This window comes from Dicentrarchus labrax, unplaced genomic scaffold (genome assembly GCF_905237075.1).
Source record: "Dicentrarchus labrax unplaced genomic scaffold, dlabrax2021, whole genome shotgun sequence".
NCBI classification, from domain to species: domain Eukaryota; kingdom Metazoa; phylum Chordata; class Actinopteri; family Moronidae; genus Dicentrarchus; species Dicentrarchus labrax.
The window spans coordinates 32,963,750-32,980,291 of record NW_026136719.1 but is presented as its reverse complement, the minus strand read 5'-3'; the positions used below and the strand labels follow the sequence as shown (position 1 = coordinate 32,980,291).

The window sequence follows — 16,542 nt, the reverse complement described above, 5'->3', positions numbered from 1 at the left end:
CCTTACATGTTACTTTAAGTTTCAGCAAGTTCATTCGTGGTCACTAAACTTAACATACCTTGTCTTGTTTTTACACTGTGCTGCTTTTATTTCAATAGACTACAAAGGAATCTGAATTTGGAAAAAAAGTGGACTTTCTCATATCCAGGTTTCGACCTCCTCCGAGCCCTAAAGGATAAAAAACATAAAATGGAAGCCATATGCAAAACCCAACATACAACATACAGCAAAAAGTTCCTCATCAGCAGCTGTTCACACACACATTTCTGAGTGAGCGTCTGAAGTCAGTCCTTGGAGATCTGTGGCTGCCAGTAACTAGAGCGTTTGACAGCTATGAATAAAACTGCTGAACCTGCTGCTTTGCTTTACTTGAAATTCTTTCTTAATCCAACAACACAATGAACTGTGCCTGAACTTCATCAGAAAACCACCAACACAGGTGAGTCAGGGAGAATTACACCACAAACAAAAACTGACAAAATAAGGCTTCAAAGCATTACACCTGGTTTCTCCTGTAATTACAGGCAGGGACAGAATAATAACTGACAGTAAGGCAGCAATGATCCTTTTAAAGAGAGCTGTAGTTTTATTGTTCTGAGCTACTACTGTTTACTCAGTGGTGTGTTCATGCTGGAAGCTTGTAGTTGCCTTGTTCAGGCCGGACAAGGCCAAAAAGCACCGGAGCTAACAGTTAAGCCCCTGATGCGACCATCTGGGGGTACACTCAACAACAATCAACCTACTGTGGCTTCATATTGTTTGTTTTGGTACACTTCACATCAGTCAAGCCAAAAATATGATGAAAACTCAACCAGCATTAAGTAAAGTAGAAATATCAGAAATCATCAACATTGGCTTCAGTAAAAGAACTTAAAAATTAATCGAATGAAAATGCTGTAGTAAATGCTCAGTAAGTTTAGTAGTAAGCGTCCTGAGGAATTAGAGAAATATATTATTTAGTTTTTACCAAAGGTTTTATGCAATTATGCTCTTTGAACAGGTAAAAAAAAAAAAAACCTTTGATATCATGCATGTATTAAGGGTTTAACATCTTGACTGGGAAACTGGGGAAAAAAATCCAGTAATGCATTTCAAGTTGTAAACAGAGACTCTGTAACAGTGAAATTTTATTACAGTGTCAACTGATATATGGTTTACAATATTATCTACAGTATTTTGCATGCTACTTTATACTTCTACTTGGAAGCCAATATTGTACTTTTCTATATGTTTATCTGACACCGCACATTCAAATTATTAAAGCTGCAGTAGGTAAGTTCTATATAAATAACTTTTTGTCATTTTTGCTGAAACTTTCACTATATCCTGACAGTAGTACATAAGACAGATAATCTGTAAAAAAAAAAAATCAGGTTCCTCTGGCTTCTCCTCGTGCTCCTAATGGCATTTGCAAGAATCCACCAGGCTTGAACAAAAACAACCAATCAGAGCCAAGAGAACGTTTTTATTCTTAAGTTATTTAGTGCAGCTAGATTAATCTATCCAGCAGTACAGTATATATAAATTAATTCAAATTAAATTAAATATACCAGCTGCAACATTAAAGTGATGCTCACACATAATGCATCCATAGTTACAATCCAATAATATAATACAAATGATTCTGAAATGGTTCACAATTAGTTCTTTTACTTTTAGTACTCTGAGTATCCTAAAGTTTGATCAATGAATGAAAATAAACTGAGTTTTTGCCATTAAACGAAGAGTGTATTTAGACCCGGTGGCATTCCTGGTTATCCATTCCAACATTGCAATACAATTCACTGCAGCATTGTTTTATTAAATAGGAAATTAATAAGGAAAGAAAGTGAAGGTTTTGCTACATATACACAGTTGTGACTGCATTTAAAGGATTGAAATTGGAAGTCTGACCACTGCTGTATCTGTCTTTAAATGAAATGTGTTTTTGCAGTTTCCAGTTTCTTTGATGTATTCTATTGCTGTTTGCTTTTTAACAGAACAATTTTCACATGACAGGGATCATTAAACTTTCATTTAATAAAATTGCAAAGCAAATCAAACATCATTCCAACAGCAGCCTTAGCTGTGGTATTTATAGCTACACTAGCAGCATGGATCTATGGGTGGCAATATCTGTCGGTTGGTTCACCACTTTTGTGCAGGCTAAAATATCAACAACTATTTAATGGATTGCCGTGGAAGTTTGTACAGACATTTGGGTTCTCCATGGGATTTTGACATTGGTGACCCTCTGGTTTTTGAGTGAAACATCTCAAAAACTCTGGATGGATTGTCTAGAAAATGTGTACATTTGTGGTGTCCAGAATGATGAGTTGGCATGCAGCGCCACTAGCTAGTTTTTTCTATCCAGTGAAATATCTCTACGTCTACAGTATCCACTGCTCATTAAACCCTGTGTTGTAAAATGGGATGCTGTCTATTTTTGGGACTAGGTGGCCCTCTTTTCTTTGTTCATCCATTGCTATTCCTGCTTATCATGCTAGCTCCCCAGTTTTTCTGTTAATTCCAATCAAAACTATACAGCTAGAAACCTGTTACCTATAGTAAAGAGCTACAAGGACCAGGTGTTGCTGTCAAATGAAAACTATGCATCTTAAAATGTCAGAAATACGCTTAATTAATGCATAATTTAAAGAAAAGGTGAGAATACTTCCTAAATCCAGAGTGTGTAATCCGATTGAAAACTCACTGTTCTTTTATACCAGTTAGCCAGAGAGGGACAAAATGCCCATTAATTCATACTAAAACCTATTGTATTATTATTCCTTTCACTTATTCTCCTTTGGCATGATGTCACTGCCTTCCTGCAGTGTCTTGAGCTTCTCATTGAGATGCAAGCCCATTACTAAACCTCTAGTAAAAAAAACTAATCTGCCTCTGATTGAGATGCTCTTGTTGTGGTCATTAGAAAGATTTGCTTACAGCTCCAAAAGCCACTGTTTGCAGTCACAACAAAGCTGTGAGAGAGATGTGTAAAATTTATAGTGGAAGAACTTTTCTAATGCCTTGAGCACTTTTCCACAAACACACACAAAAACACACAGAGCCGTGCTAGGATCAGTTGTGAGAGAGCTGAAATAAAACCGCCAGTATATGCAAGTAATCTCAATTTGGGCAGAACATGTTTTATCCTTTTATTCATCAAATTTAATATTGAGTACAAGTCTTCTTCTTCACTTGGTTCTAGAATTGAGAGTCCCTAAATTACCCTCTCCAGTTCAGTGAAGGAAAACACCAGCTCTATCTGTCTCTCACTTTCTGTCAGAGCTTCCTCTCTCATCCTGGGAAATGAATTTGATGCAGGGATTAGTATCCTTCAACACCTCCTCTAAAGTAAATCCATAAGCTGATGGTGGTATATTGCTTTGACACTGCAGGTGAAGACTGTGCATCACTGTTATCTTGTGCCAACTGTCTCACTTCAATTATAAGTTTTTGATGTTGATTTGTTTTTTTAAAAGCCAAATTGTAGCCATTGACTTCAGTCATTTAAATGGTCATTGTATCCATTATTATTATATTTATCCATATTAAATATAAAAAAATAACATATCGTCTTTTCTCATGCCATGGAATAATAGGTGTTATTTGTCCACTTTTTTTCTCCTAGAAACGACGGTAGATGGTATAATTAGGTAACAGTAATGGTAGAAGGCATCATACACTAATGAAAACATACCTATGAATATTATATTCCATTTCTGACAATAGATCCTCCTAAATGTTACACACTGGACCTTTAAAATATTTTATTCCATTATTCATAAGTGATACGTCATCGTCATTGCAACATATTGTCACACCTGTGTCATCATGCATCGTCATTTGTTTCTTTCCCGTGCTGTCCACAAGGCGCCGTCCATCTGCTGTCTACTGTCGGCCTGAATCCATGTGAATGCAACATAAATGGATTTGCCGAATACGTCTTTGAGAAACAGTACATGCTGCCTGTGTAGTACTGTTAAGCTGTTGCACTAAATTACGAACAGGACAGCACAGTAGGCACTTACTTTTATTTTGAAGGTAATAAAGTTATATTTTCAGGTTTTTCTTCTACTTTTCCTTTTGAGGAATAAAAAATGGGTGAACCAATCCTTTAGTTATTTGCATTCCACATACATCACCAACAGAATATCAATCAATCGTCTGAACGCTACAGTGGCTTTGGAATTATAACCACCTCGTGTGGCATTCATTCATTCCATTGTTGTTCAAAAACTAAAGTCCAACTGAAATTAAACTGTATGTTTTTGTTCTTCTAGGGCACTGTTTCTCATACTTTGGGTATGCAAACTGCCTCTAGGGGCATGCAGAAGAATTCTATTAAAAACTACTATCTATAGAAGTACTATCAAAAATAATAGAGAATTTGGAATGAAAATACATTAACTATGAGATTGCTGAAATTTAATTTTAAATGAGTTTTGCATAGTTTCAATATTAGCCTGCTACCTAGTCATGTAAATGCACGTAGCGCATGCACATAGCCATGATTATTTACAAGCTAAAATGTGATGGCAAGATAGCAAGCAGAGACTGCAAATGGGGACTATTGGCAAGAGTGGACCAAGAGTACCCCTTTTCCACCCAATTAGCTCTGGTTCTCCTAACCAGCTAGTCTCTGACTGCATCTGTCTGCTGTTTGGTGCTGGGCAGGTGGTGTAAAGTGTGCTGAGAAGAATACACTACACCCAGCATTGTAATGACAAGTCAAAATTTATATTAAAAACAGGCAAAATATTTATGTGTTTGAAAGTGACAGCATTGTTTTCAGTGTCATTTCCTAGATAAACATAAAATTAGGAGATCAATGTGCCCCAATTTTATGGGTTACTTTTTCACCATATATTGTTTAAATGCATTCTTTCCACTTCGTTTGAGGGTCACCATCCCGAACTGTGGATGTTTAAGCTGAGATCTCATTTTACCCTCAGAGTAATCAGTAATCAGTTTGATATTACAGTGATTTATAGCCATGGTTCCTGACCTGAGGGTTGAGACCTCCACTAGGGGTCGCCAAAGCTTCATGGGGGGTTGCAGGTCTTCTTGATTTTAAGGAATGTAAGATAATTATATATATGTTGTATTTCTGTGAAGAAAACTAAACGAAATTGTTATTTTGAATATTTAGATTAGTATTTAATATAAACTTTGAAGAGCTGAATAATGATTAACAGCCTTGTCCTGCATTAGAAAAGTATGGAGATAAAACAACTAAAGAGCTGATGTGTCAGAAACACTGAATTTGTCCTCAAAAGAAGCCTGTATGTATGGTTGTTGAGAAAAAGAAAAATACAGACGGATAATTGTTTAAAAGTTCCTAAAAATATCAGGAAAACTGATATCTGATCAATATTCACAAGAAATAATCTGCTCAAAATTCATCCAAATCTCTGGTTTTACACAAACTTCCTGCAGTTACTGTGTTCACTGTTTGGGTTCATTGTACAGTGTATGAGTTGTTCTCTACTGTTATTGTGATGCATTGAATATAATATGAAATATCCATAAAATATGTGACTGAGTCAGTTTACTCGATAGAAAAGGGCTCCCTTAAGGAAAAAGGTTGGGAACCACTGATTGATAGGGTGGTAGAATCTAATCAGTGACTGATGGATTGATGGTATTGTATTTCATGACATCAAGTGTCCTTAGCCCACTGAGAAAATAAAGATCAGTAAAAAAGACATGTCCTTAACTCACCTGCTTGGATGCTGGGGAGCAGCAGAGCTGCCAGAAACATCGAGCATGTCTTCATCTCTCTCAGCAACAACTGACCAGCTTCACACCTGTGGGCTTTGGAGGGGGTGGCGGAGTGGGTGTGCCAAGTTCACAGTGGGAGGCCACCAAAGGCACCTAGAAAATCACATTGAAATGCAGAAGACTCAGCAAGACATGTACAAATAGGCAATTCTGAAGGACTCTGGTGTACAAGAATGCAGGAGGTCGGTCACATTTCTGGACAGCTGTGTCACCCAGTGGAGGGTTCCTTCAGAGCTCCAGCTGTAATGGTTGATTTTAGCTTTAGTTTCAGAGAAATAGGACAGTAGATTCTTCTACTGTATGTAGGGCAGTGGTTCTCAAACTGTGGGGTGGGACCCCCTGGTGGGGCATAGAGCCACTGCATGGGGGTGGGGGGGGGGGGGGATGACCAGGGGAGAAATATAGAGTGAAACTAAGTTGAATGAACATTTATGCAGGGATTTCTGCTATCTTGCTGACCTTTATGTCACTACAATTCAATCATTAATTTGTTGCTTACCCTGTCACTGGTAAGTAATGCATGTTCTTTGGTTTCTGAAGGGGGGGCACGCCACAAAAAGTTTTGAGTACCACTGAAATACAGACCTTACCACTGCAACATCACACAGGCTTGCTTAAGATACACAAAGTGTTTTGTAAAGAAGAGATAAAGCCAACTTCACTGTTATTTTGATATAAGGCCTTTGGTTGTGTTTGCATGTGACACATTGAGCTGCTATGGACACAGTGTAGATGCCAGACCTTACAGCAGTGTTACCTTTGGCAATGAGCCCTGCTCTGATTATTTTCCCCCTGTTTTTATAGTCTCTCATAGCAGACTGGAGAGGCTGTTCTGTTGTCAGTCAGCTGTCAGTTCACCAGACATGCAAAATTCTTAAATATGACCTGCTCGGTCATGTACAAGTATGAGTAATGCTGATTTTCCAAAGTAAGTCTTTGCCATGTCCAGTAACAACAGATCATCCTCATTTTAACAGTGCGGTCTGACTCTCAACTCGTCAAATACTGATGCTTGCTTATGGAGGTGCTGACCAGATGTAGCATAAAGAGCCAGAACTGCTGTTCATGTCCCATTTGTTTTGGTTTCACATACAATTATAATTTTTTTGTAATCACACATTTAACAAATAATTACAAGAGCAGTAAGATTAAAAATATTTATCTTCTGGTCTCAACTCGGACCCGATCACCACTTTAGTTATAGTAAGTGGTCTTGACTATAGCCCTGCAGTCCAGCAGGAGCAGGGGCGGAGTTGGGGGTGGTGGCTTTGTTCCCATCCTACCTATGTTATGTAATTGGGGCAGGAGTGACAATTAGTCATCCTCAACATTTATTGTGTGATGGTTTCAGAATGATGAAGAATTAGATACAAAATAGGATGTAGGCTTTACAGGATGACTGTTTTACTGGACAATTATCTTATTTTTCCCAAATGATGTGCAGATTTTAAGGCAGTCTATTAACTCAACTGGCTTGCAAAATAGTGCATATAGCTGCCGTAAATGGGAAAAATCTCCCCGGGGAAACTTGCACCCATATCCCTTCAGCAAAGCCCAACGTCTGGCTCTGCCCCTGAGCAGGAGTCTCTAATATGGCTGATGCTTTTCCAAGGCTGCTCAAAAAACCCACTAGAGGCTGCCAGACATGCCATATCCAAATTTGCACATGTATACGCACACACTTCTCCTGGAGAAGTGATGCTATGCATGGGAAATACATTAATCATCAGAAATATTTGGACTGATAAACAAAGGGCATAATTATATCTCCAATTTTCTCACTAAATACAACACAGTCACACTCTGTTGTCCAAAAAGTGGCGCTAACCCTATCCTGGTGTGTTTGGAAACACACTCACGAGTCTGGAAAGTCTTGCTGCAAAGCTGCCAAGTTGGCAACAGTGACTGGAGGTTCCTTCTGACCACAGCTACATAAAAAAGTCTGTAAAACATGTCCTGACATTTTGCATTTTTAATTACTCGTTTAATGACTTAACAATGTTTACAATGTCGTGGATTAATTAAATCGAAAGGTACTTCTGCCTTGTGAAGATTCTCCTGACCTCCGGAAAATTGGCTGAAGCGCCGTAAACTGTGCAGCATTCTGATGCTGGCCTTGATTAGATTTAATTAGCTCATGCTGCCATGTAGAGCTCAGTGAGAGGCTGTGGGCATAAAGGAGCCCTATAATAACTAATCATCGTTTATTTTATCATGTGTTAAGCTTGCTGTTTGACTACTGGTGACAGATAGTGGGAGGTTCTCTGTGCAGTCAGATGTAGTACACTGACCTATTTACCATGCATGTATATACACTGTTGACACTGGTGCTGACTTAATGAGCCAGACACAGCCTTATATTTCATTCAGTTTGTTAACTAGACTTTGTGTTGCTAATGCTGTCTGTCCCTCTATAATTCTTGCCAACACACTTCATCTCTGTCCAGATGTCTGCTGTTTATGAATGCAAGAGTGTGCATATGCTCTGCAAGTTGATCTGGCTGTGTGCATAATGTGTGTGCACACTCACAGGTCACAGCTGTACATTAATGACTGGCAAACATATCTCTCAGGTAATCTCCTCTGCATATTGGAATTTTATGATTATCTTGTCCAGCGGCAAATTAATCCCTGAGCTGCAGCGGCAACAAAGGAAAATGAAAAACTCAATTTCTTCTTACTGGCAAAGTGCCTGTTTTAGCAAATATGTGACTTCTGGTGGTTATAGTTACTGTAGACTGCATGACGTAAGCAGCAAAATTGACATATGGAAATCACTGTGTTGATTTAATCTGGCTTCTAATCCTGGGGGAAAAAAGAGGAATCCTGGTGGTGGAGAGGTTTAAAGCAGTTTAGGTTCTGAAGGAACCCACAGAGGCTCCAGGAAAATGAGGAGTAGTTCACAATAATTTCCCTCATTAGAAAATATACTCTTTAGAAACTGCAGAGGGCTGACTGCTGCCATTGCAGGCAATACACAGCACTATTATTACCACATGCACAGAGCAGACTGTAAACAATTCAATACTAAATCAACAACAAATAACATATCACTAATGCAGTCCTTGAGACAAAGTCAGATCAAATAAAACTGTGGACGCCTGAGACCAGAGATAACGGTTGATCAAAAAAAAGGAATGTGGGCCTGTGTGATGTTTCAAATGGAGATTTGGGGTAGTAATTTCACTGTCCTGACCTTGTTTCCAACCTGTTTTTATACCTAGTGACATTGATTTATCTACAGAACTCAGTATTGGCAAATATTCACCTTGATTTCGGCGAATATGATGGCATTCCCTACTATTAGTGGCAGATATTTATCTGTTGAGTCAATCAGTCAAATATTTTGTTGTTTTCTTCCAACTCGGATATTTGAGAAATAATCACCTCCGGTTTCCAGCGCTGGCACTATGTGATCAATGCAGCAGCACAGACAGTGAGCGGCTGTTTGCCTCTTTGTCTGGCATCTTGGATGAGAAGATAAATAGTCTGAGCTACAACAAGGCAGAGATGCTTATCTTTTTAGATGTCTTTGTTTACCTGGCACAAAAGGGCAAATAAATAAAATTTCACAATTTCACAATTGGTTCATCTCTAGTTTCACCTCAGTTGTAATAAATACATTTATTTTGTCTTTGATAAGGCACCTAAATCTTGTGTTGGATAAAGTAAGACACAACCCACACCTTTCTGTTCAGTTATTGAAAAATAACACACTAGCCTACTGTGTAATGTGAAAAACAAGAGACATCAGAACATTCTTGTGGATTATTGTTTTATTTAGCTAAACAACAGACAATAATCATTCAGTTTCTTCAGTTTATAATGAATGCATAAAGCAAAAAGGAATCATATGGCAACCAAACAGCCGCATTCTGCATGGTGAGCCTGAAACAATAACGACAAACTTTTCTCATTTTGATTGGGGTTATGGATTTATGTTAAAAAGCTGGTAATTATTGAAAGTCATTTTGTACATTTATGCAGCCTTTTATGTGGAACACTTTGAGCCTTCAGTGCACTGATTGTTGGACAGCATTTACCTCTGCGGCTATGAGATCTAGATTCTCTAAATTTTAAGAGGAGCTGAAGTGACCCACACATCTGGTGGTGTGGAAGTAAATGTGAGACTGATTACAGGGCTGTTCAAAGTAACCCTGCTTGTATTCCCATTGATGCATTATGAATGTGATTGTCTCATGAGGGGGCTCACATGTTTCCTTCTCAGGGCCAAAAAGCTCCTGACTTGGCAGTGAAAACTGGTTCAGTACATATGTTCCCAGCTAATCATAAAAACCTGGACATAGATTTCCTGGGTGTGCAGAGGACCAAGATGTTCAAATGCCAAGCAATTAATTAATGAATATGAATAAAAAACATTCATTTATATTAACTTTTTTTTACTAATATAACTGGTCTGTGATGATTAAATGTAACTCTTGATGGATCTAGCTGGCTATTGCAGTAGAATTACACAGTACATCACTTGAAATGTGGCAGACAGTTTCTATTTCTGGCCATTGTAACAAATGTCTAACAAATACGTATCATTTGAAAAATTTCACTATCCATATAAGGCATCTTCATCAGTAACTGGAGGCAATCCAACTACCCATCCTGCTGCCAGCCTCAATAGTCAGCAGTTGTGACAGAACTACAACTTGTCACCACAGTAATGGCAGTGAAGCTAGATTTGTGTCCATAACAAGAGACAAGACCATGCACATTTTTTGTGACCTAAGACATCAAGAAAAAATACTTTTTCATGAGGGCCAGGACCCTTCTTTGGGTCTGAAAGCAGCCCCAAGCCAAGCAGATGTAAGCGTTAATATTCCAAACAGGGATCAAAAGAAAAAAATTACATTATGAGGGGAAAAAGAAAAAAAGAATTCATTCTTCCTTTTCAAAAATGTTTTCTTGAGCTTATCATTTAACAGTCTGAAACACCATCTGAAGAACCCGTCTGTGAGAACTTTTTTAACTTTCCAAAAGAAACAACCATGACTTTTGGAGTGTCCAACCAAGCGCAACACCATAAATGACTTTGTGTCAACGTGCAGAAGTATGCACCAATTTCAATCATACAGCCGACAGTCCAGGTTTTTTAAATGTTTGCTTCCAACAGTATCTGTGCTTGGCAACTATAGTTAAGGAAATCGGTCATAGTGAAGGTGAATGTTAACTGCAGGTCTGTGATGTGATGCAAACTCCAGTTTCCTGCATGAAAATGAGATGCGCTGCTCACCCATTCACAAACTTCGGTATTCAATGTAAATTGTGAGGTGTGGAAGAAGAGGGGATACTGGGCTGCCCATTTGTACTACAAGGGCAAAGACTACAAGACAAAAGTAAACACAGCATTATGGATAACAGCTTTGAGATCTATAACTGGGTCAACTTGCCAGCTATATTTACTTGACTTTACACAGATGAGGAATTAAGAAGCAATAAATCAAATTGAAAAGGAAAGATGAAGGATAGAGGCAGAAAGACAGGACTATCTCGAAAGACAATGTACCTGCAATCACAGCTGAGTGAGGAAGAAAACCTTCACTGCAAAGAGTGACTCATGCCAGACTTTAAACTCTAGATGTAATGATGATAGTAATGCCAGCTGTGTAACTGCAACATTAGAATTTGAGGTTCTGGTCCGCATTGCCATCCTGCAGACTGCATTTCACTCTTCAAAAATCAACTGGAGGAATAGTGCAAGGCCATAAAAGGAACACATAACTGCAATATGAGCCACTCACCAGCAAAACACACTAACATCTGGTTATACATTTTCCTTGACCCACTGATCTGATATTGCAGTGGTAGCTGAGAGAAAAAACAATAGTTGTGTTGGATATGGATATGAGTGGTTAGGTTAGCCAGCAGGTTGCCCCAGATGTAAATCCCAATGCAAGGAGCCATAATGGTTATTCCAGGTGGCACAGAATGCCCTGATATACATTGTTTTGCCTCCTCATTCTTCTTAATCTCTACAACGGAGGTGGTGAGTGCCAATAACAGTAGCATGTTCCATAGAATCAGTGTCCACATTTATGGGACATACGCACAGTCGAAATATATCAGTATTTTCCGTTAAAGATTGGGTGAGGACCTTGGGCATTCAGAAGGAGTTTGAAGCAGTTCTGTATGTTAAAAAGAGTCATTTAATATGGTCTGGGCATCTGATCAGGATACTTCCTAGATGCTTTCCTGTGAAGGCATTCTGAGAATGTCCAAATTGTATACAAAATAACAATACTCTTACAGTATTCAATTTCAGACCTGATCTTTATGTGACTTAACAGTATGCTTCTTTCATCATAGCATCTGCCTTAACATAGTTGAGAATTTACAAAGATTTAATCGCAAAGAAAGATGTGCCACTCTGGAAATAGCCAGTATAAGAAGTCTGTAGTCTACAGAAGCAAACAATGGCAGTGAAGCATTCTACCAGTGAAACGTCTTTGGCATGCACCATCAAGCAGTTGGATTCATATGTTTTTAACAAAAGCAATGAAAAAAATTAATTGGATTAATATTCAATCTAGTAAAATAAACTTCATGTTTTACTACAGTATTGCTTAGCAGCTATGAGCAGAACCGTATTAATCAAAGTATGGTGTTTCGATGGGTTCCACCTCCCTTGCGTTACTGCCTTAATCGCATTATGACTGGATTACTGGTGTGCATTAAAACATAACCATTGATGTTCCTTGCATGAGAGAAATATGTTCCCCCATCAGGAGAGGATTACATAAAGGATTCATCATGATGAGAACAACACAAGTTTCATATTGAAGCAGGGGTTGAGGAGAGCAAGGCAGTGTAGCTTTGGGTGGTGGATGAACAGATGCATTTAACTTCAAAACTAACAGGTTCCATTCCAGGCTCATGCTAAGAGGTTTTTAGTGACGGATGTTTTTTTTTTTGCATTTACCCATGACCAAAACCCTTCCCTCGCCACCCTGTTTGAATTGCCTAAACCTGACCTTTTCATGAGGTGAATGCTGCATATTTGTCTTACTGTCATGCAATTCAATCTATGGTGGAGAGGAGATGTCATGAAAAATTCAAAGAGACAGAGATAGAGACAGAGACAGAGACAGTCCAGCACACTCGCAGATGACACTGAGGAGTTTGCATATGCTCATGTTCAAAAAGAATATGAAGCGTTTCATCTGCCGAATGCATTCTCACAGATCACACACGTGTGAGCAAAGGCAGTAGCCACTTAAGTGAAGCATTCATGCATTATTAATAAAAGCTTGTTCTGCCTTGACTTTCTTAGTGTTCAAATGGGTTTTCCTGAGGTGTGATAGTGCAGAACTGGCAGCTAGTCAGTAAGCCATGCAGCCACTTTAATGCTCATGATTCCTCAGTGGGCCCGTCAACATGATGTGAAGCATCCAGGTGGCAAGTTAGACATTCTGTAAGACCGTCAGCCAGGAAGAAGGTTGTGTTTGTTTGTGAACCAAATAGAGTGGGCGTCACTGTCTAAGTGACTGGCTAGCCACCAAAATACATTTTTAAAAACGTCTAATTACTTTACACCTACTACCAGGAGTACAGTCAGACAACTCACATTTGAAATGTTTATTAAAGCAGTATAGCATATTTAGATTTTACCATCTAGACTCCAACCTCATGAGCAAATACCTTAACCCCTAGCCGGAGCCTACAGGTGGATGCTGGGGTGGTGGTGGGGCAATAGCTTCTGAGCAGCAGCAGCAATACGGATGCAGGGCAACAGCTGCATTGACAGAGCAGAGGGAGAGCTGGGAAATTGTGCAGTTTAAATAGACCGCCAGACTGGAAGGGAGCGCTTGGTTAGTGATTATGGAGTGAGGCAGGTCATGTGTGTATAGCAGCACAGCTCGAGTTGACTGCCTGAACTAGAAGTTCAGTTGTAAGCCCCAAATAAGAGCTTAGAGAGTCTGAGGCTGAGTCTGTCAAAGCAGTCTATCCATTAGAACACACTCCTTAACAATTGATGCAGCCAGCAATACATGGTTTTGTTCTTCTCTCTTTCTTATTCTGGTGTTTCAGTGAGGCCTGTGACATTTTAGAAAATGACTTAAGGAATGGCAGAGAAGAAATCCTGTTTTACAGCAAGACTTCAAATTTTTATCCAAATTAGTGTGGACATGACTAAAGTCTGACAGGCAGTGGATAACAGCCTTTCATCAAGACTTGACATTGCGGTGGACTCGTCTCCCAGCTACAGTCCACAACAGGGGGCTCATGCTGCCAGCAGGGACAGATAACCTCTCATTCACATCCTCAGCCTTTCACCTTCAGCCCTCAAGCTACTGGCAGAGAGACTACACACACACGTATGCATGTTCAAGCCTAAAAACAACATCTATGTATTGGTGTCACATTCCAAAAAAGTGTAATTCCTTAGTATAAATATGGTGTCGAAAAGACAGAAACATTAGCAAAGCCATCGTAAATTCTGATTTATGTGAGAGGCAGCACGCAGGCTGAAGCCATACGGTAGCTTTATGTGCTTCCAGGCTCTGTTGGTTATTGGACACTTTATGAGCTCAAAGCGACTGTGAAATTTCGAACACAAGCTGGCACTGCTCTGACAACACTCACACACACTTCCTAAAAAATGAACTTCTGAGAGAAATTACCAGTTTCCCTATGGAACCACGCCACCTGCCACACATACAGTGACACAGCCACACACACAAACACATTTGCAGGCAGGCTAACTGAGGGTGGAGGACTCTTTCAAAGAGGTTTTTATGACTTCCACAGTAACAAAGACTTACAATTAATCTCTTGCAGAAACAAGCATTAAGTCTATGAATAGTGTGTAATAATATACCTCTGGGGGAGTACAAAGTGCTGGGTGGAGCTCTGTCAGCTGCATTAGCAGCAGCCGTGTTTAAGGTCTAGCTAAACACCGGCCATATGGAGGTAAAGAAAATCTGCTGACTTCACACACACACACACACACACACACACACACACACACACATTTTTTTCCCCAAGTACATTTATGTCTGAATATATGTTTTGATCCCTGTCTCTCTCGTTGAATGAAGTGTGATGGCTACATATTACAATTGGAGAATGTAAGAATCCCTTTAGGCCTAAAACAATGATAAATAAATGGAAAATGAAAAAAATACCCACCCCTAACCTACGGTGACGAAAACACAATAACTCTTATTTTCAGGTGATTATACACTGATAAAAACATACCTGTGAATACTTATTTCTTCCAATAGATCCTCTTAAATGTTACACACTGGGCCTTTAAAAAAACAATGTCTCCATTACATATTTTGTTTATGTCGTCATTAGATCAGTCGGGCTATAGTGCAAAAAAAATAGCATAAAACTATTGTGTATGTTTGTCAATGTTAGCAGTGCACAAGGATGGCACAGCAACCTTTCAGTACATGCATCCACACTAATATAAATCTGCAGTAAGTGCAGACTCTTGCTTATCTGAATAGAATGAATAGCAGCTGGCTGGGGGCGGGCAGTTTTGAGTGGCTGGTATTGTAAATCCACAACTGCATGAAGCAGAAACTTGGCCATCCTTGGAACTGCTTTAATGTTTTTTTCTAGTTTTGCTACGGAGCAGTCTCAATCCTGGTTGACAGTGACACTGATGGAATTTGGAGTGCTATTGGGTGCTATAACAAAGTGTAACAAATTACGCGTCATTTTGTTTTACATCAGTAGTTGATAAAGAGCAGGTGGTTACACTTGAGTAAGAAAATGAAGCAGATCATGTACTTGAGCAAATCATTCTTAAGCTGATGGAAAGTTGTGGAAAAACTTAAAATGTCAAAACCAACCAACTCAGGCACACTAAAGAGAGAACTCAGCACTCCTGCATATGTGTTGGTTGTGTGCATAAGTGGGTGAACCTACTGGTCAGCCAGTGACATGATTACAGTATTGTACAGTATATAATGTGGCACCCAGACAACAGAGGAAATCTATTTGATGGTGTGCTGCTACAGCTACAAAGGGTCAGTAATTATAATCTACCTGCCATTCATCAGAAGTTGATATTCCAGCTGAGCCAAAAGCTTATTTGAAAATCAGAAAAGAAAAAAGACTCAAGCGGAAATGAATTCAGACCTTGTTTGCAGTCTTGAAAGCAGCTCAGGAAATGAAGGGTGCAGTGTAGTATTCAGGAGAATGAAATTAAATTCAAGGTTCAGTATCTTGCTTAAGGGCACTTGGACATGTGGGGGGAGAAGTTGGGGATTGAAGCAACAACCTTCTGATTAGTGGACAACCTGCTTTACCTCCGAGCCACAGCCACCCCTAGCTGACACAGAGCAACTCACCAAGTCATCACTTACAGCCTTTTGTGTGGAAGGCACGAGCAGAACAACAGGAGCAAAGACCTGTTTAAAGGATCTGGCAAATAGACTGAGTTAACTGAAAACATACAAAATGATGCTTATTGCTGGAGTGAGAGCGTTTTTATACACAAAACTGTTTACTGTTGATGCTTACTAGAAAGTCTCCCGGTAGATGTATGTGTTAGAAAAACACAGAACATTAACAAAAAAACTTGTTTATGTTCTTCTAATACAGAACCATCTCCACAAACAAATGTCAGATCTGATCAAATCTCTATCAATCAGTGACAACGTGACTTCCCCGTCTTTTATTAAGTATATTATTAAGCACTTATGAAAGTTTGCTCAGTGGTGGATCAATGGATCAAGTCTGACAGCCAGATAAACAGAGACTGAACCATAATTCCTCTTAAGCAGGCCGAGGCCAAAACAAGCTGGAAAA

At 39.2% G+C, this 16,542-nt stretch overlaps 1 protein-coding gene across 4 annotated transcripts in view; it reads right to left on the bottom strand.

The window, feature by feature from the left end:
• LOC127351949 (cell migration-inducing and hyaluronan-binding protein) overlaps window positions 1-16,542 on the bottom strand; it is a 190,723-nt gene that overhangs the window by 94,087 nt on the left and 80,094 nt on the right. For all 4 annotated transcript variants that reach the window (XM_051379973.1, XM_051379974.1, XM_051379975.1 and 1 more), the window contains exon 2: window positions 5,707-5,859. In XM_051379973.1, coding sequence (XP_051235933.1) covers window positions 5,707-5,761 — 55 coding nt within the window. In that variant the 5' untranslated portion in view covers window positions 5,762-5,859. The remainder of the gene's footprint in view (window positions 1-5,706; window positions 5,860-16,542) is intronic.